The following is a 26,510-nucleotide window of genomic DNA, read 5'->3' on the forward strand; positions in this document are numbered from 1 at the left end:
TGCAATTTTAACTTAATCTTTTTAATGTGTAGGAGGCTGGCTTGCCAAACACAGGAATGAAAAAGTCTCAACTCAGAGCCTTCCAAAGCCAAATGTTCCAAAGACATTTAAAAATGAAAACCAAAATATTTCTGTGTTATCTGTGTCTTGATAACGCGGTTTCCAGAAAATACAGCTTGAAGGGAGTCACATTTTCAACATCAGGAGATACCTTGAAAGATTCAAGAGAACAGGGAGAAATACCCAGATGTTACAATACTGCAGAATGAATCGCAGTTCCTGCAGATTTGTGTTAGGCTGTTCTGCCGTTACTGCGTACTTTTAGCTGTTCTTGCCCAGGGGGGGAGGAAGGTAGGAAGGAATTTCCCTAAAGCCGTACGTCTCTGGAAAAGAAAAAGTAACGCAGAAGCCTGCTTATATAAAGAGGGTTTTTAAACGCAGAAGCGCAGTTCTGTTTGATAAGCCAAACCAGCACCCTCCATTCAAAAATCGTAATTCTGGACTCTCGTTGCCTTTACTATCAGGTGGCCTTTGTAACTCTCTTGCTATATCATATTCTAACTGAGAGCCTTTTGGTTTACATTTTCAAATCTTCCTGCGTATCCATGAGATGCTTCTTGTACGAGAAATCTGATGGTCTTTTGCAATCACATGACTGAGCTTCGACTGTAAGTATGAAATCGTTGGGCATTTTTGATAAAATCACAAGGAGGGCAACCCTTTCAAGGTCGTTTGCACAAGTGGCTGTAGGCAGCCCGTATAGATGTTTTGTAGCAAGCTGACCAAAGTTCATGGCATCCTAACGACCGCCCTCCTTAGTATCTCATAGGCATTAACTACATTACTGTGATATTTTGCAATTTATGTTCAAACGTTATTGTGGGGGGCTGATTTGGTCAGATGTTCTGTGGGATCATTTTATGAAAGGAAATCTGATTCATAGGTCTATTCTGATGACGGTTTCACAATCGGTCTAAGCTCATTTAGGGCTGCTGCCGCTGTCCTTTCTTCCTCTTTCCCTCCCCATACCCGCCCCACGTAGTCCATTTGTATCCCTCATACAGCTGCAACTGTGCAGCTAGGGTGACTTTTTCTCTTTTTGTGAGGTTAATTTTGAGCTGGGTCAACTCATCTTGCTCACCAGTTTATCTGAGTGTCCATGCTGGTGTACAATCATTGCCGAATGCAAGGGAGGGGAGAGAATGGAGGTGACTGGGAGCATGCAAAGGTGCAGATTTATTCCTTCCTAGTTACAGAGTGGATAAACTGATCAAGAAACTGCATCCAAACAGTTGATATTGACCCCCATCAGATATGAAACTGAATTTCCTGTAAATTTGGAATATTTTCTGGTTGATTGGCTTGAGATCCGATTCACCCGTCATTTTTCTAGTCCACCTTGCAACAAGGGCTGGGAGCCCTTGTTAGGCAATGTTAGTGCTTCTCTTTGAAAACAGAAAAGTATGACATCTCTTCCTTGACTTTCTGACCACAGCTTAACTCTTGTCGTGAGATGACGCCCCCAGATCGTGCACATGGTGTTGGTGTTGTCAACGGGTCATCAGTGTGGCCTTGACAGCGATCACTTATAAGCACAGCAACATGGATATTGAAGGGATAGGTGCGCAGTGGCAGGTGTTACAGTAGTGTTACTTGCGTCTAATTTTCATTCATGTCTTTTACTACTGAATAATAAGCTGGGAAATTGCAAGGCACTGGTGGTTTTGTACTCAGATGGAGCATGACATGTAAGCAGCATAATCCCTGCTTTCTGAATTAAATTCTCCTGAGACTGTAAGCTCTTCTAGAGAGCTTATATTCAGACAGATTTAACTTCATGAATGACCAGCTCTAGGGTTTGGAGTCTGAGGTATCATTTTTGGGACTTAAATGAAAGAGAGTCGAGTTTAAGAATATGGGATGGCCCTAGCTATCACGTACGCACGGAGCACTTCTGTACACTGGCAAAATAGTCTCCAAGCATGTACACAGTCCAAACTCACTGCTTATCCTCTGAACATGCACATGAAGTTTGCTTTACATGCTGAGGAAACCTGTGGAGCATCTGGCATCGCTTCTGCGCACCCGCAGCCGGCTGCCCCTTTCCAACCTCACATCCTGCAGTGTGCAACCTGCGGGTCTATGCCTGAAGGTGTTTGTACCCTTGACAGGTTCCAACTGCAGAGTTGCATATGATTTACATTTAAGAGTCCTTTAAATTCAGTGTATCTCAATATCTGGGTCAGGCCTACCCTCAGCGGTACTGGTCTAACAAGGACTGGGGAGCTTCATAAAGCAGTCTGTGCATCACTCTGAACGTGAGAATAACCAAGCTTATCACCGAATCGTCAGGCTGCGTGGGCAGAGCAGGACAGCACTTCTGCCCTGGGTAAAGAATTAGAAGCTATTTACAGAATGAGAATATGGTGCCAGAGCCCTATTCTAAATCAGCAATAGCAAAGTTGCACTGACATTAGGTCTGGGAATTGCTAAATTTAGGTGCAGACTGGTGTCAAAAATACTAGTAGCTCAGGGAGTGCTGCTAAAAGCTTTGGTGTCCAAGTGCTTGTTGTAATCATCAGAGCTGCATATGGCAGGAGAGAGCAACTGAGACCCCTGATTTTATTAGCTGTTGGCCAAAGATGCAGAGCTTCTACAGGAGGCAGAGATAAATCGTAGAATCATAGAATGGTTTGGGCTGGAACGGACCCAAAGATCACCTAGTCCACCCCCCCGCCATGGGCAGGGACATCTTTCTCTAGAGCAGGTTGCTCAAAGTGTCCAACCTGACTTTGAACGCTTCCAATAACGGGGCATCCACAACTTCTCTGGGCAACCTCTTCCAGGGTCTCACCACCCTCATCGTAAAAAATTTCTCCCATATGTCCAATCTAAATCTACCCTCTTTCAGTTTAAAACTGTTGCCCCTTGTCCTGTCACTACAGGCCTTGCTAAATGTCTCTTTCTTATAAGCCCCCTTTACATTTTGAAAGGCTCTAACAGGGTCTCTTTTCCAGACTGAACAACCCCAAAGGGGGGAATGAGTTTACCCTTTTACATGGCATAAGTAAGATCCATTGCAAATGTTTCCCTACAGTGCACAAATGCGAGATGTAACAAACGTCACGCTATAATGTAATATCATATAGACTTCTATTACAATTGAGATAAAGTGATTTTGGTGAGTGGTTGAGACAGAAGTGTTACAGTAGAACCCCAACAGCGTGTCTTTCCAGTCTGATCTCCAGACTTATGAACACCATCAGCTGGGAGAGGGGAAGAACTTGGAGCCTAAATTTTAAAAGAGAAACTGTGTTCTTGACTTTATTGTTAGGCACAGAGAACTGTTTTCTTTCACCAGACTTAATGGAAGAGCAGTCAGCAGGAGAAATTTCAAGAAGCCACTAGCCACTTCTTGTTTGCCATCATCTCTTTCAACCTTTACAAAGTCTTTGTTTTCAGAGAAGTTTCCCTGTTGGGCAGATTGGCTCCAGCACTTGCAAGTCTAATTACAGCCTAAGGGGCTAGGAGGATCTTTGAAGTGAAGTGTATGCTGCCATGTAGGGAGATCTTGCTGCTGACAGAAATGTGTGTAGAATAGCAAGAGGAGACGTATTCCTACTATAGATCCAAATAGTTCTGGGAACTGGGGAAATTATTATGAACAGGAGAAAAAAAAATCTTATTGTTACAATACAGGGTTTACGGAGTGCTCTGGAGGCTTCCTGAAGTCCTCGTGTCCTTGCTTCCAAAGAATCCGGGAGGCAGAGAGAAGCTGAAATAAGCACTCTTGACATTCACATGCCTTCTTACAAAATTTGCACTTCATCAAGTATCAAAGAGGGGTAAGCGGCCACTTCTGCTATTATCTCTCATACCTGCTTCCTATTGGATACTAAGGTTATTTTAATACTCTTCAGAAATTCCAGGAATTCCTCGACTTGTTTTCTGTGCAGTTGTTCTGCTGCCTGCTGGCTCTGGGCAGGCTCCTGGAATGCAGCTGGCCACATGCACATACTGGATGGCTGGTTTGTTTTAGGCACATGGGGAGATTAGGATCACAGGTATCTTCTGTCTTGCCTTGTGTTACAGGAATGTGTGCGCTCCACTTGAAAAGCGTTGGGAACTTCAGCAAGCACATAGTCAGTGGGGAGCAATCTGGATCATCTGTCGGATGGCTGCTTGCTATACCTGTCCAGGACTTTAGAAGTTCTGCTCTCTACCACCCCCCAATCCGTCCCAGGGTGTACAGGGCATGTGCAAAGAAAGGCTGCTTTGGGTTGGCCTGGGACTGGATGCATCTTGTCAGAAGGAGCACATGTGGGCCTGAAGGCTTCTGTGTTTGTTTCTCCCCTAACGGTAGCTGTATCACCTCTCCATAAAAACCCGGCTTTGCTCTGACACAGAGGGCTGAGAGTCTTTGGCCTTTCTGTGTTTGTGTGAAGGACACCGAGAAATCCCAGGCAGCATAGGCACAAGCCAAGGAGCAGGGGCTGTTGTTCAGCCCTGTTACCGCTGCCAGGCTGATGGATGGGGAAGGGGAAGGAGAGGCACTGGTATGATTTTATACCACCTCAGTTAAGATGGTGGCCACTTTGTCTTTAAAGGACGGGACAGTAGAGATTCTCCAGGCTAAGAAACCACTGAAACAAACTAGGAGCCATTGGGCCTCTCAGGGTGTAAAATTCTCCAGACAGAGCTGCCAAAGCATACCTGTCTTCCCCATACACATTCACACCAGCTCCAACGAAATCTGGTTTTAGACCGCTCTGAAGTTACAAACAGGCAGCTCCTGTATGTCAGTTAGCTCATGAGGGAGGTCTGAGCACTTCCCATGGTCGTTTACAGCAGCACAGAGAGCATGGCATGTTGCCTAATTGGGATGTCAGCGACTTGCGCCCACACTGGGCTGATCTAAATAATTGCATGGTTTGCAGGATAGTAGCAGACAGGGCGTAGCAGGCAGGAGGCCGCTCCGTCCTGTGCAGCTGGTGATGCAATGGAGCAGCGCTTTGTCAATGGCACCGATCAGTTAATCACTGCTGACTTGGCTTCCTGCGGGTAACAAGCTGCTTGTTAGCTGGGAATATAATAACTGGGTTTGGAAGATTTGCAACATATTCATGTTTAGAATGCTATGTTTACTTCTGAAAATTCACTTACATTTTTTCATCCAGCAGTAACTTTCTTTCCTCGTATGGGCCTAAACAGGAATTCTGTTCTATGCAGTATCACTTGTCTGTCAAACAGATCCTCTGCAGACTCTGCACAGGTCCCGTGCGTATCCAGATTATTCAATGCACTGTTGCTGATCTTTATCTGTAGCCTCTAGTTTGAAGGCACCGACGCTTTATTTGCATTTCTAGTTATTGTAAACCTGTCTTCAGATGCTGTGCCCTGGGTAGTAGCCACATTGGACAAACTAGTATAGACAATCTTGCCTTTATGGCATCCGACCTGAATTAGAGCTAAATAAAGTGGCAGTGAGCATACTATTCTTGGTAAAAACGCATGGGTTCTGTTTGTCTGTGCTGGCTCCTGCACTAGTGCTCTTGGGCCAGACTTGCTGTCTGGGTAGAGGACACCAAGAGCTCCAAGCTCTGTGATAGCTCTGCTGGTGCAGCGTGCTCTTACCTCGTCCAGCCACCATTGCAATTGCACCCAGCCCCAATTCGAACCACAAGTGCTGAAGTGGCAAAGTAGACATTTCCCACGTAGGCAAGGCTTGTGTAAGACCTGGAGCAGCACTGAGATTGATAAACCAAGCTTCCTATTCTTCCAGGGAAAAAAGCAGAGGAACGGCAGTCCTGGATGAGCCCAGAAATCTATCTGTCCCATTGTATTATCTCGGACATTGGCCATTAGCAGCTGCTTAGAGAAAAAAGCAAGAAACAGGGGCAATACTGTTACCCAAATACTGGGTAATATCCTCCCAGTTTCTTGCAGTCTGCAATTGTGAGTTTTCTGTGGAGTGGCCCTTGGAACACATTCTCCAGCTGCAATCTGTCCTACGATCCTCTAAAGCTGCTTTCTAAGTTTGGAATACCTTCCAACAGACAGTGTCTCTCCCTCTTTTTCTATGTTGATGATTAAATTCTGCAAGCTGCGCCCCAGAGGTGTGGTAGAGGGGGTTGTCCGCAGCATGGCTTAGTAAATGGCTGTGGATGTTGCCAAGAGCCGTGGCTCCCGGTCGCGGCTGGGCGGAGGGCGGTAGCTGCGGACGGCGCGATCCTGCCCTCCCCTCCGCCCCGCGCTGCCGCTGCAGAGAAGGCATGACACACACAAAAAAGGACGTGTTTGCTCCCCAGCCGTGGCAGTTCACAATTTACTGATGTAAACGTGCCAATAAGAGATTAACTAAAGCAGAACACGTGTTCCAGCTGCTCCCATAAACTCCATTTTATCTTGTCAGGATTTTCTTTCCCTGTTCCATTCCTACTGCCCTGTAACTAACACCTGGCTTATTTCCCCCAAGCCCCACAGAATACTGATTCTTGAAGACATTTAAAAGCAGGGTATATCGAAGAGATCTGCCAAAGCTCCGGCGGGAGGACCATAGATTTTAAGTCTGGCGCAAAGCTGTGTCCTATTGCAGGGAGAGGTGGATTTTGCAGGCTGGAGTTTCCTTGGGGTCCCATCTCAGGCTGAAGAACAGACCCACACAGGAGCTAGGCATTTTCATCAAATCCGTCCCCTCCCTTCCAAGCGCAACATGCGCGTCTCCGGTCTGCCCTCTCCGACATAAACTCAGGGCTCTCTGTAAAATCAATTATGAATTTTAATAATAAAACTAATTCCTCATTCTACCCAAATGGCCTTCCAAAGTCTCACAGAACAAAGCTGTCAAGAGCAGATCTGCTACAAGAATCAAAACCACTGGAGCTCTTCTCTTCCTCCAGCAGTGGGCCCTTCAGGATGGCGTTTGTCTTCCATTCGCATGAAGTGAACGATAGCTTCGTGTTCAGCTTCTCTGTCCCAATCCAAAGCAGCTCTGCTCACACAAAAGGTCCTTGCAGGGACCGGGTGAGGAGGAGCGAGTGCCACGGGCGTGAGAGACGTGAGTCGCACCGCCTAACGGAGGTGCTCGGGCGCGGGAGGTCAGGGCGGTGTGGGAGCAGAGCCGCCTGAGTCCTTCGCTGTCACGCCGGCGCAGCCGGGATACCCGCCCGAGGTTACACAGAGTTTTGGAGGGAGGCTGTGGGCATGTTTCAGGTTTACTTAGAGCCTGAGCTCTAGTACTCAACATGAGTCCTCTACATAAATAGTTCCCATTAAGCTTCCTTTAACCTACTTTAGGGTTTTATTTTTTTGGGCTTGTCTGTTTGAAAGTTTTAGGTTTTTACCACTGTAACTTTTTCTTTTCTTAAAAAAGCCCGTTTTCAAATATCATGCTTTACCACTCTGTGTGGGAAAATCCACAGCACTGTCAGCCTTTATCAGATTTTTTGACCTCAATGAGGTCAACTGGTATTTGGATATCATTATATCGTGTCTACAAAGGAATGGAAACAATATACTGCATGTGAACTGAAAATAGGTTCTGTCTTAAAGGTCAGGTTGATCATAGAAAAAAGCTGTTAAATAGTTTTTGCAAAAGGTGGAAACTATTACATATCTAGAGATCTTTAAGCTGCATTATTTCCAACTTTTAAGAAAAAAGCACCCAGGAAGAAAACGGCTTCCAGGACACAGGAGCCCTGTGGGTTTCCCACAACGACAGGACATGCAAATCTAGAGCGCTTTACTTCAGAGGTCTTGTCTTCTGAATATGATCTGTGACCGTATGTTCTAGCCCTTACGAGCTAGAAACAAGTAAGAGGGTAAATCTCAACATGAGTATATTAATAACCTTTATTTAATTTTTATACATATATGTATATATTTATAGAATCATAGAATCGTTAAGGTTGGATACTTTTATATTTTAAAAAGCAGTGAGCTGCTTTTGTTGGCTGGTAAACTTGAGTGCCCATAATGACTTCAGTTTAGCAGATCCAGCTGTACTAGATCTGCCTGGCCCTAAGAAATCAGAAGGTTTGCTTTTGACTGGGTAATATTTCTAAGGAAGAATACCGAAATTCGAGCCATTCAGTTAATTCTGTGGCCTATATGTAAATACTCACGATCTCAAGCAAGCAAACAATGCTAAGAAATTACCTGGAAGTCTCGGCGGTACGGGAGCAGCTGGTTAACCTGTCATGGCTCCTTACATGCAGATATTTTACAAGCCTGTGTGTCAAGTAGCTTCTATAGACAACAATCTACTAGCGACCTCCTACCATCTACTAAAATATGACCTAATACTAATACCACTTAGCAGTTACATTAGTAGCAAATTTATTTATTCACCTGCTTTTGGCTAATTGATTACTCGATGCTGAGATATCACAGAGCTAAATACATCTTTATCACCAAATAGAAATGGTGCAGCTGCAAGGTTAAGAGACCAAAATCCCAAGGTGGGCCTGATGGGTAGCTGACAAATATTTACCCAGCTACTTGGCATTTATTTATTTTGGCCTACAGTAAGGAGCAGCCTGCGCACCCACCTTGTCTACAGCTAGCTCCGGTTTGTGTGCAGAGCTGCATCAGCTGGGTGTAGTGCGCAGCTGAGTGAGGAACAGCTCTTGCTTGACTTTTAGTCCTCTATTCGTATTACTCCTCTCTGTAGGCGATTTAATTAGTTTGCCTCTCCATTAACAACTATGTTCTGGTTCCTATAATGTAGGTCAACTAATTAAGATATATAAAAATATTTCCCCGAGGTAATTTGTTTTGGGAACAATGAATGTGGGACAATTGCTTATCTGTGAAGAGATCAGATCATTTCAGAAGCAGCAAAATACTATAAATGGTGACTTTGGCGGCGACATACGTTTCTAACAAAGATACAGTCTTTCTGCTCAGAAGAACTTCCATAATATCTTGAGCAAATCCATTTGACATTGCAGCGGAGTAGGATCACCTCGGCAGGCAATTGCCATATCGTCACCAAGGGGCGCTGATTTTCAGTTGAGGTGGAGCGTACTATCTAAACCCCTTATGCTTCTCAGAGTGAGTTAGCTGGGGTTCACCTGCAGCCATGAAATGCACTTTAAGAACAATCACTGTTCTTTCAAGGCATTGCCCTCTTTCATTTGGGGGAAAAAAAAGAATATGTGCCAGAGAAATCAGAAATGTTTTCTGCATCAACTAAGAAATATAAAGTTCCATTCGAACAAATGTTTTTACATCCAGAATGATCTTTTATTCCACTTTAGGAGGTAAAGTACAGAAACTGACTCATTGCTTAAATTTCAGTTGAGCTGTTGCACAATCTTAGCGGATGATACTTTTCAACTGGGAAAGCCACTTTTAGCGCTGTGAGAAATGAAAGAAAATTCCTCTTAAAAGCAATTATGTAGGTGGAATGGAAGTTTCCTCTACGCAGCAGCTGACATGCTGTCATTTCTGTTGATTCCATAGCACAGAGATCATTTTGAGATTTTGAGATTAGATCAGTCTTAGAATTCTTTGTAGCAATTTCTAGTTCAAAACTGCATGTGCTATTTATTGCTGATTCTATTTCCACTGGGACAGTGAGTTTTTCACCATTTGCTACCTACAAAGGAGATACCTTTGCAAAAAATAGAATTTTGTTACATTTTGTTTACATTCAGAAATAGAAATCTGACAGCTCTTAAGACTAGCCAGAGTGCTGGGCCAAGGAGGTCTTTACCACTGTGCTCATTTTTGCAAGCCAGTAAATTTTTCACCCCCACTTCCCTTATGTGTATCTAACTCCAACTCTATCCAATGTTGATGTTTATTCCAAGTACATGTAACCGTTGCACTGCGCTGTTCAGGCCTTTCTTTTGTTTTTGAAGCCTCAGGTATTTAAAAAGCCAGTATTTTCAATTTAAGTAGATCTCTATCTAAATTAGATATATTTTTAAAGGTGATTTTTATTTCATTTTTATTAATTTAATAAATTCCATTGAGTATTTTGCTCCTGCACACTGGTATTCTGCTGTTGCAGCTGTTGCAAACTTTTCATCTTCCAGGCACCGTGTGTTTTTGCGAGACAGATATGGAGCACCCGTGCACGAGTGCCACTTTTGCTGGCTCCACATCAGTCATGCAGACAGGTTTTCTGTAGCATAATATTTTGGAGTTATGATTTATGGGTTTTTTGGGGTTTTTTTTGGTTTTTTTTTGGAAGAGCTCACTGGTTTAATTCTATTTGATGGCTTGACTTCCTCTCCTATCAGGACAGGCACCTGTGATAGCAAACCCTGGCACAGAAACAAGACCTGTGAATGGAAGTGAGCCAATGAGTTTGTTAGAAAAGAAGCACAGTTATGGAAACAAAAATTCTGAATTAGTTTTATGTTGCCATCTGAGCAGGATGCACAAATAGTAACTGTATGAGCAAAAAGCCATTGAGGTTTAGCCAGAGGAGATATTAATAGGTTGTGGTAGTCTCTAGATATTACTTCTTAGTGTTTCATTATATTTGCTAGGGTTTTTTAAGGTAGCACATATCACAGCAGAGAAACTATCTGGCACTGCTCCTACCAGAATTATGGTGATACAGAGCTGCACAACGACCTGACATACCTGGGGAGCTCGGCCAGCTATTCAATTACGTTCCCTATTTCTTCTGTTATTAAGGAAGAAGGAAGGAGGAAGAGTTATTATAAATATACAATGGGCTGGTACATGTCTTCTTTATTGTCATTGTGGTGAGGACCTTCCTAGTAGTGTGCCCTCAGTTACCAGAAGCAGCCAGTTCATATAAATACCTATTGACAAAGTTTTGTTGCAACAAGGCAACGCAGTGCAGGATTAGTTTATACTTGGTTAACAACATTGGTAGTTGCTATTTGCAGAGTCCAAAGCAATATAAATAGCCACATTTGGTCTAAATGTCAGCACAGGCAGCAACAGATGAGAAATGCACCACTACAAGTGAAGGGGTGCTAATTAATGCCAGCTTTTACCTCAGTTTCAAGGCTTCACGTGTAGCCTTGGCTAAAAACAAGTCTCTTCCCAGTGCTTTGCTGTCCTTTGCAGCTCCTACATTCTCGCCCCTGTTGGAGAGAATCCTTTATGCAATCATTTTTTTCTTCACTTCAGCATGGCACGACTGACTTGCCAGAGGTCAGAGAGAGCACTAATGACAAAGTAGAAAGAGTTTTCCTATTACTTTCTCCTTTCTTATCATCCTTATTGTGCTGGCACTGCAGTGCCTCTCAAAGCTGGGAGTCATTTCAGGTGGAAACTGGCTCAGTGTGTGAGATCTTAGTAGTGCTGCAGGGCCACAAGATGTCATGGTTGCCAAAGCAAGAATGACCTGCCCAAAGGAAACTGATGGGAAGTCACACCTGTGGAAAATGTGGTTCTAGTGTAACCAAGGCCATGATGTTTCGTTAGAAACCCAGATCAATAATACAAAGAAATGTGAGCTAGTACATGCATTTTAACTGTTTCCCATAACAAGAAGTTTCCTTTGCTGGAGGAACATCTGACAACATCATATCAGCGGGCCTGTGTGTGATCTCTCCCTGCCACAGCCACATCCGAATTCTGCCAAGTTACGGTAGCAGCAAAGGCCCTGCCACACAGAGTGCTTTGCCAGGTTAGTGGTGGCTGAGCCGTCTCTCCTAGGACACGTAGTAAACTCCCTCCACAGAGGGAAAGCTGGCCTTGCTCTCCTGAGCAGCATTTTACATCACTGTTTCCACACCAGGAAAGCTAGTGGGTCAGGTATTATTGGGGCCAGAATATTCCACCTTTGCAACTCTTCTAATTCGGTGAGTCTCTTTGTTTCTTTGGGGAAGGAGCAAGTATAATCCAGTGGAATGCATGTTTACTGGCTACAAGGATGCCTACAGATAGGATCTTAGGGATTTCTCAGACTCCATGGAAACTTTAGACCTTCAGGGCAGATGCCTAATCCTTCACCATCCGTGCTGAGATGGCCTGCTTACTTGGGAGTGATCCTGGTGAGGAACTATCCTTGTGAGAGCTGCCCATAAACTGCAGCCAAATCAGAGTTCTGTTGTCTTTGGACTGCTGCCACCCAAAGTTCATATTCTTGTAAAATGTCTCTGAAATGAAGGAACAATGGAGTGTGGAAGATCTCCCCCTCCCTTTACCTCACACATCCCAGTTGCCCCTGTTTTTCTCCACTTCCCAGTCACCAAGGGGACTGTTTGGGTCTTTCCTGTAATCACAACGCTGAGCCCAAAGTCGAGGCTGCAAGCTGCTTCTATTCTGACATGACCTCCGAATCCCCTCGGACACAGCCAGCTGCAGCGAGCCTCGTTATAGGATGCACGTTCTCATACTTACTGGCCAAACCCTTAGCACCAAGGGCAAGGTTTCAGGTGGTCCCTCCTGGCTCCATCTCCTGTTTTCATGTTTCTCTGTGAAGGGGAAAGCTAATACAAAAGCAGGTGGGATGGCAGATATATCAGTGCTGCATCTGCTGCTGCCCCCAAGGGAGCAGTCTGCTGACTGTTGGGGTTTAACCCCAGCCGGCAGCTGAGCCCACCCAGCCGCTCGCTCACCCCCCTCCCGGTGGGAAGGGGGAGAATCGGAAGGGGGAGAATCAGAAGGGTGAAAGTAGGAAAACTCATGCGTTGAGATAAGAACAGTTTCATGATTGAAATAAAATAAAGTGAAATAAAATAAAATAAAGTAAAATAAAATAATATAATATAGTATAATGTAATATAATAATAAAAATTATTGTAATGAAAAGGAAAACAACAAAAAGAGAGAGAGAAACAAAACCCAGGAAAAAACAAGTGATGCAACTGCTCACCACCCATCAACCACTGCCCATCCTGTTCCTGAGCAGCGATCGCTGCCCCCCAGCCAGCTCCCCCCAGTTCCTATACTGGGCACGATGCCATAGGGTATGGAATAGCCCTTGGGCCGGTCTGGGTCAGCCCCCCCGGCTGTGCCCCCTCCCAGCTCCTTGTGCACCGGGCAGGGCATGGGGAGCTGGAAAGCCCTTGACCGGTGTAAGCACTGCTCAGCAACAACTGAAACATCAGGGTGTTACCGACATTATTCCCATCCTAAACCCAAACCACAGCACTGTGCCAGCTACTGGGAAGAGAATTAACTCTACCCCAGCCAAAACCAGGACAGTGATTTAGGCTAGTGAGCAGTGTGTGTGGCAGCACTGGAGGCTGGAGAAAAGCCCTTGGAAGCTGGTAGAAATCTGCTTGAAACTTTGCTATTAGTTTGGACATGGGCACAGAAAAAAAGAGAGAGACTGAATGAACCGTGAGCTAAGTTTAAAACTCTAAATCCAGTAAGGGCCCGTATCTCTGGTCTGCCATTGATTAGCTTATATTCTTCATTTTTCTGATATACTTCTTCATTCCTTCACTGTTTCACCTTTTGTTTAATTTCTGATATTATTGACAGAAACATTAGGCTGAACCCCGGTGCCTGTACTTTCTTCTTAGCAGTTAGAAAGACAATGGATTAGCTGCATTTGTCTTAATTCTTATCTACAGGCCAATATCCTTTCTCTTTAAAAACAGTGAATGTTTGCATTTGCAACATTAGCTTTGTTGAAATGTTGGACGATGTAAAGAGGACTTAGGATGTAGCTGTTCGCCAGAAATGACTTCTAACCTCGTCATGCTTGTTGAGACCAGACAAGGGAAAAAGGGAGCTGGAAGCACTGCCTGTGACAATAGTCCTGGCAATTGCTGCCTCGTATTCTCCTTAAACATGACAGGACGCTGAGTTACCCTCGCTGCCCCAGGACGTCCGGGAAGAGATAGTGAGCATTTCACATTTCGCCCCTCATGACTTGATATAAATCAGATTATGTCACTACCAGTTTTCTAGGCCGTTAGACTACCTCAAATGCCATTAAATCCCTTGTGCCATGTAGTGAGCTCTCTACTTCATCATTTACCAACCTAGCACGCTCACACGGTGAGCGTAGAAGTATCATCTCCTTTATGCTCTCTCAATGCTTTCCCCCGCAGCAGCAAGACACATTTATGTAGCTCTTTGATTTACTGTTCTTAAATTGCATCTTTGTGGGGGCAATTCTAAGGTCTGTGGAAGGCCCTTGACCAAGTGCACAGCTTTATATTGTTAATAGTTTGACAAGAGAGTGATTCATATGCAACAACCGGTAACGTCTGAGATTTGGCTGCTGTGGATATTATTTGGAGAGCAATTCGGGTAAGTTACTCTGGGAGCACTGGAGCTAGGGAAGGCTCTTTTCTGATGGGTTTGTGCTGAGCGTTCCTGGTGGCCCTGTTAGAGAAAGAAATACAGAATAACACTTCCAGACGAACAGTGTTGTAAACATGTAAAATAACATCTGGAGACTGTGGGATGGGCACAGATAGAGGGATGGACGGATTATATCATGCAGCCAGTGGCAGCCCTGGGGACAGAATTTGCAGCCACCAGCTCGCTGCAGAAGCGTCAGAGGCATTCTGCTCTGGGGACGGCGGGAGGCTTCAGCGTGCAGCTCCTGTGTTCCAAGTAGGAAATCCCAGGGATGTGCTTGGCCGTCGGTACTAAGAAGCAAGTGTAAAACGAGCTCTAAAGCATGTGTGCTGACTCTGACAGAATGCTGGATGCTTGGTCAAATTCCTCTTTTTTCATGTGGACACAATTTGTGGCTGGAAAAAGACTGCGGTTAAAACCAAAAGAACAACAACAACAAAGAACCCACCAAAAAAACTGTGCAGTGAAAGTTTTATTTAGGCAGCAAATCCTGCTCTCCCACTGTGGAGAAGTATTGGAAAATAACTACCCTTTATGTACAGACGCGTGGTTTAGAGATAGGAAGCTCCTGAACTCTAACCAGGAGCTGAAGGAATGCCATCATGATTTTGTCTCTTTCATCGTCATTGAAAGCGAGATGATAAAATGGCTAACACCGCCTTTGCAAGGAGTGAAAGGGTTAGTTAGACAAGTTTGTCATAACACTTAAAAAGCTAAAGCATTTACTCTTAGTATAAATCTACATATAGAATTAAGTTAAATAATAAAATCAAATCTTCTTAAAGAATTGTGTTAGATTTTATGACACCCACATAACTACAATGGCAGTACCTTAGGAGCCCCACAGAACTTCCTCTAATAAAACATTCCTCATATGTGATTGGTTTTTTTGATGCCCTGAGTGGACAATGTTTCCAAACAAAATTAGGATTAGTAAATCAATTGAAAAACCAGATTTCTTACAATGGGGATTCAAGAGCTATGTTAAACTAGGATGCAGGAAAGATTAAAAGAATTCATTTTTGCTTCATCTTTCATAGAAAGCTGGATAGTAAAATAACCTAAAGGCCTCTCTTCTACTTATTGGATTACTTTGAGTTGTGCTTTTGACAGGCATCACACTGTTGTTTGTTTATGACAGTTACTAGGAAACCTACGGACTAATAATTTGATTTTCAGGTGTAATTGTCAGCTAAGTGTTGGGCTTGCTTCAGAGTCAGTCCTGACGTAATCTGTTAGGTAACAGGCTAAATAACATCTGGAAGATCTATGTCTTGTTTGCAGGTAAATACGCAGTAAGATGAACTTCAAATTAATTTAAAACTTAAACACATTAAGTTTCTCTGATGACTTTGTCACACCTGCTCTGTTACGTTTCTTTAAACAATGTAGCAGCTCTCTGGAAATGTGAATTGTAAGCGTTAAATAAACCTCATGAAGTTCCAGTTGCTGCGACATGAAATTTTAGGTCTTCTGGATCTGGAGAACAGAAATAATAAACAGAATTTGAGGTTTCCTTAAAATAAATTGAGGTTAGAGCTGAAGTTAAAGATGCTATTTCAAAACTTGTAACTGATGGAACAATTCATGAAATAAGCGTGGAGCAGTAGTTCTTAGGTCCACCGAGGGAACCAAGAACATAACCATCCTTTGGCTCTGAGGAGTGCTAAAAGTTAAAATATTTCTGTGTATCATTGCAAAGGCTGTGGCTGTGTGCACAGGTAGGATGTATGCGCGGTTTCTACGGCCACGCTGTCGTGCCAATGCAAATATGAAGTTTGCATAGGAAATTATACTTGCATATGTCTGTTCTATTGTATCGACTATTAGCTGCCTACCTGGGCAACTGAGTCTCCAGTTTTCTCTGCTGAACCTGATGATAGCCAGAGTGACAAATGTAGCTTGCACTACTTAGTCTGAAGTAGAGAGTGACGACCAAACATCTGTCTGATTCAACAAGTTTCTGCCACTAGAGTTTGTGTTGTAGCTTGGTAATCATTAGTGGCTTGAGCTTGGTGAAGTATGTTAGTTCAGTCTGATAGCCAGCCTAAGTTTTTGACTCCAGAAACAAGTTGTGCGTTGTCCTCATGATTTCTTTTCGGCGCTGCAAGTGGTAGTGGTGCTAGAACAGTAGCGACCTGCTTGTCCTCCTTTGCGTCTGGTCTGCGCAGTAACTTTGGTAGCTGTGAAAAGGAAAGGCATATTTAACCATAAAAGTTTCATTTGTTTCAGTCAGCTGTAAAAGCAAGTGCTAATGATTGTAAAATAATTTTTTTGGACAAATGGTCCCTTAGGCCATTGACTGTGCAGTTCTCATGAAGGTGCATTAAGGTGGCATATATATCTATCTCATGAGGAGAAATCCAGTACTCTGAGCATACCCCAGACATATTTTCCAGCTCAGAGGTGTGCAAGTTCAGGGAAAAACAGACAGAGCTCTTGCATGGGTTAGAGTCCAACACGGCTTGGCTTGATGAGATGGTGCATAGCAGTGCAGAATCCCTTTGCATCCATGTTTGTTCAATAGTATTGCTTAGGCCTGAAGGGTGATACCATTTTCCCCCTATTGCTAGATGCAGCTTTCCTGTGCATAAATAGCTCAATTTGAGATCAATGTGGAGGTTAACTAATAGGAACGGGCACTCCTGGAGTGTGCAGGGTACAGCCCTGACCCATTTCCCTACCTTGTGGTAGACACTGCAATTTTGTCTTTACTTGAGGCCTTAAGGCAAGATACCTATGAAATTCTAGTTATTATTTTATAACAAAATTTGAAACATTATGGGTCAGTTGAAGGTAAGGTCTAGTTTTCTCAGTATTTACGATGTTTCTCAAGCAGTGGTCCATAAAGCAGTAATAGCCTATGAGACTAGAGTACGTGGTCCCCACCTAGCCTGCAAAACCATATTGCCTTGAAAAAGACTGGGTAAATCTGAAGCAAAGCAATGAATCTGTTTTAGTAACCTAGTAAGGTTTTAATCAGTGCTTTTGCATTTCAAGCTGCCTGAAATGTGAGTATTTTACTTTCAAATGCCTGGCCAAACCATTTAAAGGAGGCTTTATCAGAAGTGGGATTGATTTATTAATCTCAAAAAGGCCATCCTAAAAACTGTGGAGAATGACAAAATCCCCTTACAGTGGATGCAACACTATAAATGTGGTTCATGATATAAAGGGCTAATGGGGTCTGGCTGATTACGTGACTGTTGTGTGATATATAAAAAACAGGTAACCAGAGATAGGCAGAGCAAACTTCCCAGCAGGAGTGACAGAAGTGACTTTCCAGTCTTTGTATTTTCCTCTAGAAAGCAGCCCTGAGATGCTTCAAGCTCCTGGCACTAGGCAGCAGAGGAGAAGATTTCTATCTATCTATCTATCTATCTATCTATCTATCTATCTATCTATCTATCTCCTCCAATCTCTTGGAGAGCTTTGTACCAAAATACCAGAAATCTCTATTTTTGCCAAAAAACATGGTTCCTGTAGCATTTACTGTGGAGGCTACCCTCCAGGCAGACCCTGATGTCTGGCTGGTCGGTAGCATGCTAGGCGAGTGCATTTCCAGGGGAAAACCTGGGATTAATGGTACCGGTTGTATGTGTAAAGTGGCAGGTAGTTCCTGAGGTAGAGGCGTCTCCAAGCATACGATATTTTTCTTCCTTCTAGCCATCACTGATTTCATCCTTACCCTAGCGTATGTGCAGGGAGATACTGGACAAACGCCCGTGCTGGTATGGATGCCAATAGCTGCCTGTGCTTTACTAGCCTCAGGCTGCGTGCTGCTTACGGCTGGCCGTACTCCAGTTCCTCTGGACGTCACTCCCGAGTGTCCTTCTGGTGCTGTGGGTTTGCTTGCTGTAGCCGTGTGGTTGCAGACGCTCGCGAAGCGCGGCCCAGGAAGGGAATACGGGGCGTGAGTCCTCTTCTACTTGGAGAAACTGCTCAAACCTCTGGAAGAGCTACGCAGAAAACTTTGTTCGTAAGAGTATGAAAGAGAACATTTTCTTGAGAATATGGGACAACTGATGCATAAAAAAAGTTGAGGGATTTAATGCAGTTTTATTTTAAAATCTAATTAGTTATTTGTCCAAAAGTGAATTGGTTACACTCGTGTTTCTGTGAAATAAATCAGGTGTCTTCAAGATAAATGTCTCCAAGTTGCCTAGGAGCATTGAACTAATATTAGAAATGAAAAGTCCAAAATATAGTATAAATATTTTACTCTAATTTACTTTCATGTTTTCAGACTTCTGACGTCATCCTGTTGCCTGGTTTTGCAATGTATTAAAGAAAGGAAGCCTAATCACCAATTTTGTTTATTTTATAAAAGAAAGCAGAACGGAAATGTAACATAGCCTTGGGAAATATAACCCCCTTTTATTGAGTATTGTTAGTTATTATTAGAAGAAAAAACCTTTTTTGTTTGCCTTCTGGGGCATTTTTAATCTTTTTATTCAGATTTGTAGATATAAAAATTACAGAAGCAAACAACATGAAGTTTAAAATGAGCTGAAAAAATAATAGTCCAAGGGATGTTTAGGACTTTTAAGCTTATCAGCAAGGCACAATATTGAAGTATGGAGAAATGGCCTCTGGAGGGTTTTTTTTTGCGTAGTCAGAGGCATAAACAGGAATATGCAAAGAGTACCGTTTCTTCTTTCATGTATGCTTTGTCGAACTGTTGGTGAACACTATAACTCTCCACCTTTCTTGTCTTTTAGCCACATAATCAATGAACTGATAGAAACAGAACGGGTTTATGTAGAAGAACTTCAAAGTATAATAGAGGTAAGAAACTCTTCCGAAAAGACTTCTGGTGCTTCACCTCTCAGTCACCACTGCGGGTGCACGTCTGCCGTGGGCTGAGCACTCTCACCTCCCACCTCCTGTTTAGAGCACACCGGCTCCGTTAGCAAGATAGCTCAGCCTCGGAGACGGAAAATGAGAGGGATGTATTGAACATCTTTCCTCAGGGCTTAAAGGAAGAGGCATGTTTTCTGACCCCAGCCCGCAGAATGATAAAAGTTGCATGGTTCTCAAAGTTATGGGCAGAGGAATAGTTAATAATGTGCCTTTTCAAAATACCCTCAATAGGCCTCAGACACAGCACCCTTGATTTCCATGGGGCCAGACACTAAATTTCTGAGAGCGTAGGTTTGGAAAATGATTGAGAAAAAGGAAGGCCCTCTCCCCTCTCTTGTTCATTGCCCCATGCAGTGTCTGAACACAGAAAAGAGCAGCTCGCACTGCAAATATAACTCGAGCTTCGGAAACTTGTAGGTTACCAGCATACTCTGTGTGTGTGGAGTCTGAGGTCCCTAGTCTGTGGGAGGACGGAGGCTGAGTAGGGCTCAACCATGCTTGTGTTTGGGTGGGACTTGAAGGACTGAGTAGTTTCTTTTTACAGCCGTGTGGTTGCTTCTTTCTTGCATTTGACCTGTGGGAGCTGACAGCTCTGATAATTGATATATTACTCTTGAGTTTCAAATCTGCACTCAGAATGTTCTCTCAAAGTTTTTATTGAAGATACACAGTCCAGATTCTACAAGAAGCAACCAAATAATCAATCCAGATACCACAGCTCAACAAATAAATCCAAACTAACACTTTTGCAATGAAGCAGTGTAGCAGAAAGATATGTGTCTATTAAACTTAGCAGTTTCCATCCCTACATGACCAAAATGGCTTTTGAATCCTAGGGACACCATTTCATCTTTTTTGTTAATCCAGTAATCTGTCCATTTGTGCTTAAAAATGTGTTTGCACAGCTATCAAGGGTAAAAGCTCTGGGGAGAAACAGAAGCATCAGAAATTCATTGGAGCAACAAAGAAGCTGGCACAGGGGAAGCCTTTGTATGCTCTGCTGAGAACAAAAAGCACACAGGCTTTGGGGCTTTTCAGTGTCTCAGACACGGTACTTCTTCCCTGGTAAAAACAACCCGGTTTTATTTTCCACTCTTTGCAGGGGTATGCCTCAGAAATGGACAATCCCAGTTTAGTACATCTGATTCCATCTGCACTCCAGAACAAGAAAGAAATTCTGTTTGGGAACCTCCCAGAGATCTACGAATTCCACAACAGGCATGTGGGAACTGCGCCCGCGGGGGCTACGGGCATTTCTGCTCCCTGCATGTGGGGTGCTTTGTCATACTCACACATACACAAGCGGGAAAAGTCATCCTCACTTGGCCTCTGGGGGTGTCCTATAAAACCCATGTGTGGAGAGCACCTCCGAGATCATCTATTTAATCTTTTTTGTGAAAGATTATACCCTTTTGTGCATTTACTAGTGATTTCCCCTGGCATTATCCATTTTGAATGTCCCTTGTGGCGAGTATTTTACCACCTCCCTTGGTACACTGGGAGATGTCACAGGACTAAATCCTGATGTTCTTTCTCTGCTAAAACTCCTCTGCGAGGAAGTTTTCTTAGTGTTCAGCTCATTTGTCCTATATTTCTGTTATCACATCAGAAGACATGATATATTTGATAGCACTTTTCTTAAGGAATTTTATCCTTCACATGATCATAAACCTTTCCAGAAGCCTCGTCCACACTGTGGACAAGGTGATCTAGTGCCCATAACTACAGAATACCAATTATGAAGAAGATTAACCTCTTTTTGATCCTCATTCAAAGCACAAAGCTTAGGGCTACTTCTGTAAAATTCCTGCTTTTCCTAGCCTTGATTAAGTAAAACTGGCTGTAGCCAAAGTGAGAATTTAGGAATTCTTTTGGATAATAATTGCCTGTAAGATAGAAACAACAACAGTTGAACAAAATAAATTAACAAACAGTTAACAAAACAGTTGAACAAAATAAATTAAAAAATCCCTCTTTTGCAAGTTTAAAAATTATGCCAGAGTAGGTGATACATAGTAGAAAAGTTCTTTTCCAGTTTAGGTATTATTTTGAAAGAATGTGTCTTCCATTTGGAGCATGACCTTCCCCTCCCTTTGCAGGCCTGGTCTTTCTTTCCCTAAAGGCTTAGTGCATTGACTGCCACTGCAGAAGCCCTTGGACTACATCCCATATTTTCACTGCTTGCTGATTAAGCAACTGCATCTGACAGAGCTTTTCTGCCTTTTCTAGCTGCTCTGAAAAATCCTTATAACCAAATGGCAAGCAGGTGTTTGGGCTACGTATTGGAAACAAATCTCAACAGCCAGAGGAACCAGATGTATCAGATGCTTGTGAGCAGATGAAAACATGATAATATTGGTGACTCAGGCAATCAGCTGTGAACCACATCCCATTTTTCTAAAATATATATATATATAATATATTTCTTTGTGTGTCAGAATTGTTACCTTCCCCAGTGAATCCTCTTACTACAAAAACGTAGGCTTTAAGCTGCATTTACACAGAAGCTAGCACACAGTGCGAGTGCGATGTTACATTACTGTTTGCTTTCCTTTCTCCCTCTCAGGATTTTCCTTAAGGAGATAGAAAATTGTATTGAAAACCCCGAGCTTCTTGCCCGATGCTTTTTGAAAAGAGTAAGTAAATCCTTTTGCAGGTTTGTATGAATATCTATGGTCTTATCCTATAGTACTTAGAGATTTATTCCTATCCTTTCACTCTGATTGCTTTTGTGAAGGAGGGAAACTCACAGAAGCAGATATTCCCAAATTAAGCCACAGTTAACAAGTGTGTATTCTGAAATCTGAACCTTTACCTGGTTGACTGACAGGAAGAGATCTGTTACCAGTGTTTTACCAACGTATTTTAATCCCTCGTTAAAAAAAAAAAATCAGTGATCCAAATGTTTGACATGCTTTTCATATCGGACAAATCTATACCAGCAGTCTGATGTATCCCAGACACCACCCTACTGTGAGTAAGTGGAGAACAGTATCGCAGCAGATTGCTCTGAGTGCAGGCAGTACATCCCGTTCCTGCCGTAGCTCATCTCTCTTTTCCCTGCCCCATTCAGGAGGCTTATTCCCCTGGAACTGGTCCAGCAGAGTCTCCCACCTTCCTTGCCTGGGGAAACCCCACCAGCTCCATAAGACTCTGTGAGGTCGATTCCTTTACTTCTTCACGTAATTCAAGAACCACGTGGGATTCTCCCCACTTATATGAAGTGGTGAGGGTTAGCTGCTTGTTTAAAAGTAGAGCGAGCTCAGTTTGTGAGAGAGCCCAAAGCCAACAGGCAGTGGTGGCTTTGGTCAAGGCATGTGTCTTTGCTTCCTGTGGCTTTCAGTGCCTGAGTTCTGCAACCCTCTGCTCCGAGAGCTCCCAGGCATGTGTGTGTGTGTCTCCCCAATGAGCATGAACTAGTTCTGTTTCCTGTAACAGGACAAAAGGTGCTTGTTTATATAGCACTCATTCAGAGGCCCTACCAATAAGAAAAAACCTGTTTAGGTGGGTTGCTACCATTTTCGTAGTCTGACAAAACTGCTTGAATAAGATCCTGTGTTTTGCACGGGAAATGAAGAGGCATGAGAAACGGGAAAATCTGTCCTCTCCTCTGTAGTCAGAGGTACCTCCTGCTTCCACTGTATACTACATGTAGCGTTTGCTGCTTTTCCAGAGCACGTGTTGAATCTCCTTTTTTTAACAAGGTGCTGTATGAAATACAGACAGATTTGGATGAAACACACATACCCCAGTTGTGAGAGGTGTTGAGCACTGCCGCATCTCTAAGATTTCAGTGGGTATTATGAACTTGTGATACTTCCAAAGGGTAGGCCCCCAATTTACAAACAGGTCAGGCTGAAGAGCATTATATGAGTATAAATGTAATGATGAGTCTGCTGTATTATTTTCTGTTTAACAGCAAAGCATTTAGAGCTTGAGTAAATTACACTACTAAGGAATATGTTGTTATCCTAACATTCAGATGCTGAGCAGGAAAATACTGTGGCGAAATCATTATGCAAAATAGGATAAACGGTCTTTGAAGAACGCAAACCTTTGAAATCCAAGAAGCATAAAATAATCTGTGTGTTGCAAATATCCCTGGATTTGGAGCTAAAGAGAAATTCTTGATACAGAATTAATCCTGTAATTGTGCAGAAAGTTCAAATTCTGTGTTTAAATATTGTAGCTTATGTCTCTCTGTGTAAAAACCGCTGTTGAGCCCAGCTCTCCTCACTACCAATATGAAATCAGCAGCACTAAAGCTGTAGTTCAGGAGTGAAGTGAAAGAAAATCGGTCCCTCCGTTACCTTTGCTTATCAGTTTCTATGGCCTAGTCAAACAACACTAAATCTATTGAATGAGATTAAATCATGCATTTGCGTTCTCCCTATTTCAAATTTCGCGCTAAGAAAGCAAAAACCTCTCTCCTGAGATGTCTCTGCTCACACAGTAGCACCTTTGATTTGAGAACTTGCCCTTATGTTCTGCCTTTAGAAGCCACATAAAGTCTAGAAATTTGTTGTTTCTGTTGGACTGCCTTTAGGAAGCACAAACAAAAGTCTGGTTGTGTGTTTGTTTTCCCCATGATTTGGCAGCTTTTTATGCCTTCCTGCTGAGCAGAGGCTTCTGGCTTGCCCCCTGAGTTATGACCGTGCTTGCTTTGGCATCGGGGAAACTGAATCGGCTGCTGGTCAAGGTGATGCTGAGTTCTGGGAGGAAACTCGCATAGTTGCAGATTCACTTCTCCATTTCTCCTTCTTTTTATGTGTGTAACCATCTTGCCACAACATCGTGGTGGGCCTGTGATTGGAAACAGACTGATTTTTAGATTCATACTTGAAGAATATTATCCTGTCTGATCACACTGGGACTTTTCAGCCCCAATTCCAGAGCTGCTTGACAGCGTCCCGAGAGCTGCACTGGGACACCCTGGTGCCTGAGTCCCTCCATCCCCTGCCAGCCATTCCTCTGCCATGTCCCCACAGGCTCTCCCACCTCCACCAGTGCCACCTGGTCAGCTGTCACCAGGGATTTGAACCCCGCTTCTCAGGTGAGGGCAGAAGCAGTCTGTGGAGTCCCAGCCTATTTCTCCTCCCTGGCTTCCCTCCTGGAACATGGTAGCGGAATCAGGCGAAAGATGAGCCAGAAATGCCCCTCTTGTCCTCCCTCCCACTTGGCCTGATCTTGTTAGGGCATGATCTCCAGAGGAACTGAATTACAAGGAAGCCAACTCAACTTTGCCCACCTGGCAGCTATTGTACCATCACCAAGATGCTTGACCTTCCTTGAAGCTTTGTGTGGCAAGGACTGCAGAGATGCTCAGAGGGGCGGGATGTGTACTGAACGCCTGGCAGGGTGGGTCTTCGCGTGCTCTATCAGCAACAAGAGGGACACTCTGGGCTGACCTGCTCAACATGGGGCTGGGAAGAAGGAAAGCTTACCAAACCGAGGCGAGAATGCCCCGGGAGAAACAAAAGGTGCGTCAGACCGCTTACCAACGTGTGCCAGGTGAGGTGCCTGGCAGGAGTGACTCACTGCGGATTACCGCTGTTTACTTATTCATATTGCTAACCTTGGAAAAAGAGAAGAATTTAACAGGAGCCAGCAGCTGGGGCATTTGGTCATTCAGGGAGAAAGAAGCATTTAGAAAAGGAAGCTATCTGTGAAAGGACTGTAGCAGCTGACCAGAAACCTGCGAGTTGGATAAAATAACTAAATTCTAATGCGAGTTGGATAAAAGGGCTAAATTCTAATCTGAAGCAAAATTTATTCATAAATTAGCAGTCAAAAAGATAATTGGAACTGTGCATATATGCCATGTGCATGAAAGCGTGCAAAGATCTCAGGATGCAAATCACTGTGGAAAGGAAAAGCATTACAGGAGAGATGAGTGTGGTGTAAAAGTACCAGCAAGAGGTCAGAACCTCTGGATATGAAGAGAGATGTGTGGAACATTTAAGACTGGGATTTGAGGAATTAGGCAAGTAATTATTTCTTGGCATTTTGGAGCTTGATCCTAGTAATTTCATCAGGAATTTCCTATTCCTTACAGCATTACAAAACTTAAAGCTGTATTTAAAGAGGTATGTATCTGCCTGAGCAGGTGTCACTGATTTAGGCAGGAGTAGATTGCATTGGCAGAGGGTGGTTCCACAATGACAAAGTACTGGTAAATTGTTGATACTGTACCTTTTCTTTAAATTTAAATTGGTACTTTTCTCTTACTCCTAACAGTGCTCTCGACTGCTACTGTCTCTGTTCTTCTTGCCCAATCCAATCAGGTTTCTGTGGGCCAGGAACAAAGTGTAATGCTTGATCACGCTTTGTTATTACTTCTAGTTTTGTGGGTTTTACCCCCTGCTAACTTCCCTCCAAGGCAACATGCGCAAACAATTCTATTTGCGTGAAGAAAACTCTGTGCTTATTTTGAAACAGCACCATTAATACTCCACTGAGTTGCGACGGAGCTTTTTGTATTGCGTAATCCTTCCCACAGCAAGGTGTTGCATGGCATAGCACTGCTTTCACATCTGATTCATCAGGGCGATGCCAGTATAGGTCTATACAGGAAGATAGCAGCAATACTGGTTTATTCTAGTAACTCCATACAAAAGAAAATGCTTTCCCTGCACCAAGAGTGTATAGGCACCGTCTAGTGGACTGAAAGCACAGAGGCAAGAGCCAGCAATTCCTGAGATTTATTTCTGGCGCTGTCTTGGACTCACTGAGGTCACGCCCGCCAGGATAGGTGCAGACCAAGACGGGAGGCTCCCAGCCGGCCAGACACAGCCAGTCCTGCTCAGGAATCCGTGTGGCACCGCTCCACAGCCGCGTGGCTGCAGGGCTCCTGTGCCAACCTGGTGCACAGTTAGCGAGCCGAGAACCTGGCAGAGGACCGCCTGTCTGGCTGCATCCACCCATGTAGTCTAGGGAGCTTAAAACACACCTCTCTGGGCCAGGCTTTTATAGAGATTGCCTTTGTTTTCACTGCAGTCAGTGAGATTTTTTGCCATGGACTTCAGTGAGATCACCTGGAGTGTAGTCAAAGGTAAACAGAGGTCAAGTGAATCCACCCACTTCTAATTTGGATAGGACAGAGTTTAAGCACTTTCCCCTGCCTGGCCTAGGACATCAACAAGACAAACTTGCTACTTTTTAATTCATCCTTGTACTATTGAGAGCTAACACTATCTTCTAAAAGTGTTTTGAACATGTAAACGTTGGCTAAGTGGTGAGTATTTTTAGCAATTGCCAGTCTGTGCCAGTATTGTTAATAAGATTTACATTTCTAATGTTTTTTTTTTTGGTTGGTTGGTTGGTTGGGTTTTTTTTGTTGTTGGTTGTTTTCAAACCATCTGTTCCCCTCTCTGGAAGATAACAGTTTTGCA

The 26,510-nt window shown here is 43.5% G+C and overlaps 1 protein-coding gene across 10 annotated transcripts in view; it reads left to right on the forward strand.

Moving 5' to 3' along the window:
- The window catches only part of MCF2L2 (MCF.2 cell line derived transforming sequence-like 2), a 182,457-nt gene that overhangs the window by 114,378 nt on the left and 41,569 nt on the right, over nucleotides 1–26,510 (forward strand). For all 10 annotated transcript variants that reach the window (XM_087738487.1, XM_087738485.1, XM_087738493.1 and 7 more), the window contains exons 16-18: nucleotides 18,978–19,044; nucleotides 20,222–20,337; nucleotides 21,686–21,755. In XM_087738487.1, coding sequence (XP_087594613.1) covers nucleotides 18,978–19,044; nucleotides 20,222–20,337; nucleotides 21,686–21,755 — 253 coding nt within the window. The remainder of the gene's footprint in view (nucleotides 1–18,977; nucleotides 19,045–20,221; nucleotides 20,338–21,685; nucleotides 21,756–26,510) is intronic.

The sequence above is a fragment of the Nipponia nippon genome, unplaced genomic scaffold (assembly GCF_047370975.1).
Source record: "Nipponia nippon isolate SJK-2023a ecotype South Korea unplaced genomic scaffold, ASM4737097v1 scaffold_7, whole genome shotgun sequence".
In the NCBI taxonomy this organism is placed as follows: Eukaryota; Metazoa; Chordata; class Aves; order Pelecaniformes; family Threskiornithidae; genus Nipponia; species Nipponia nippon.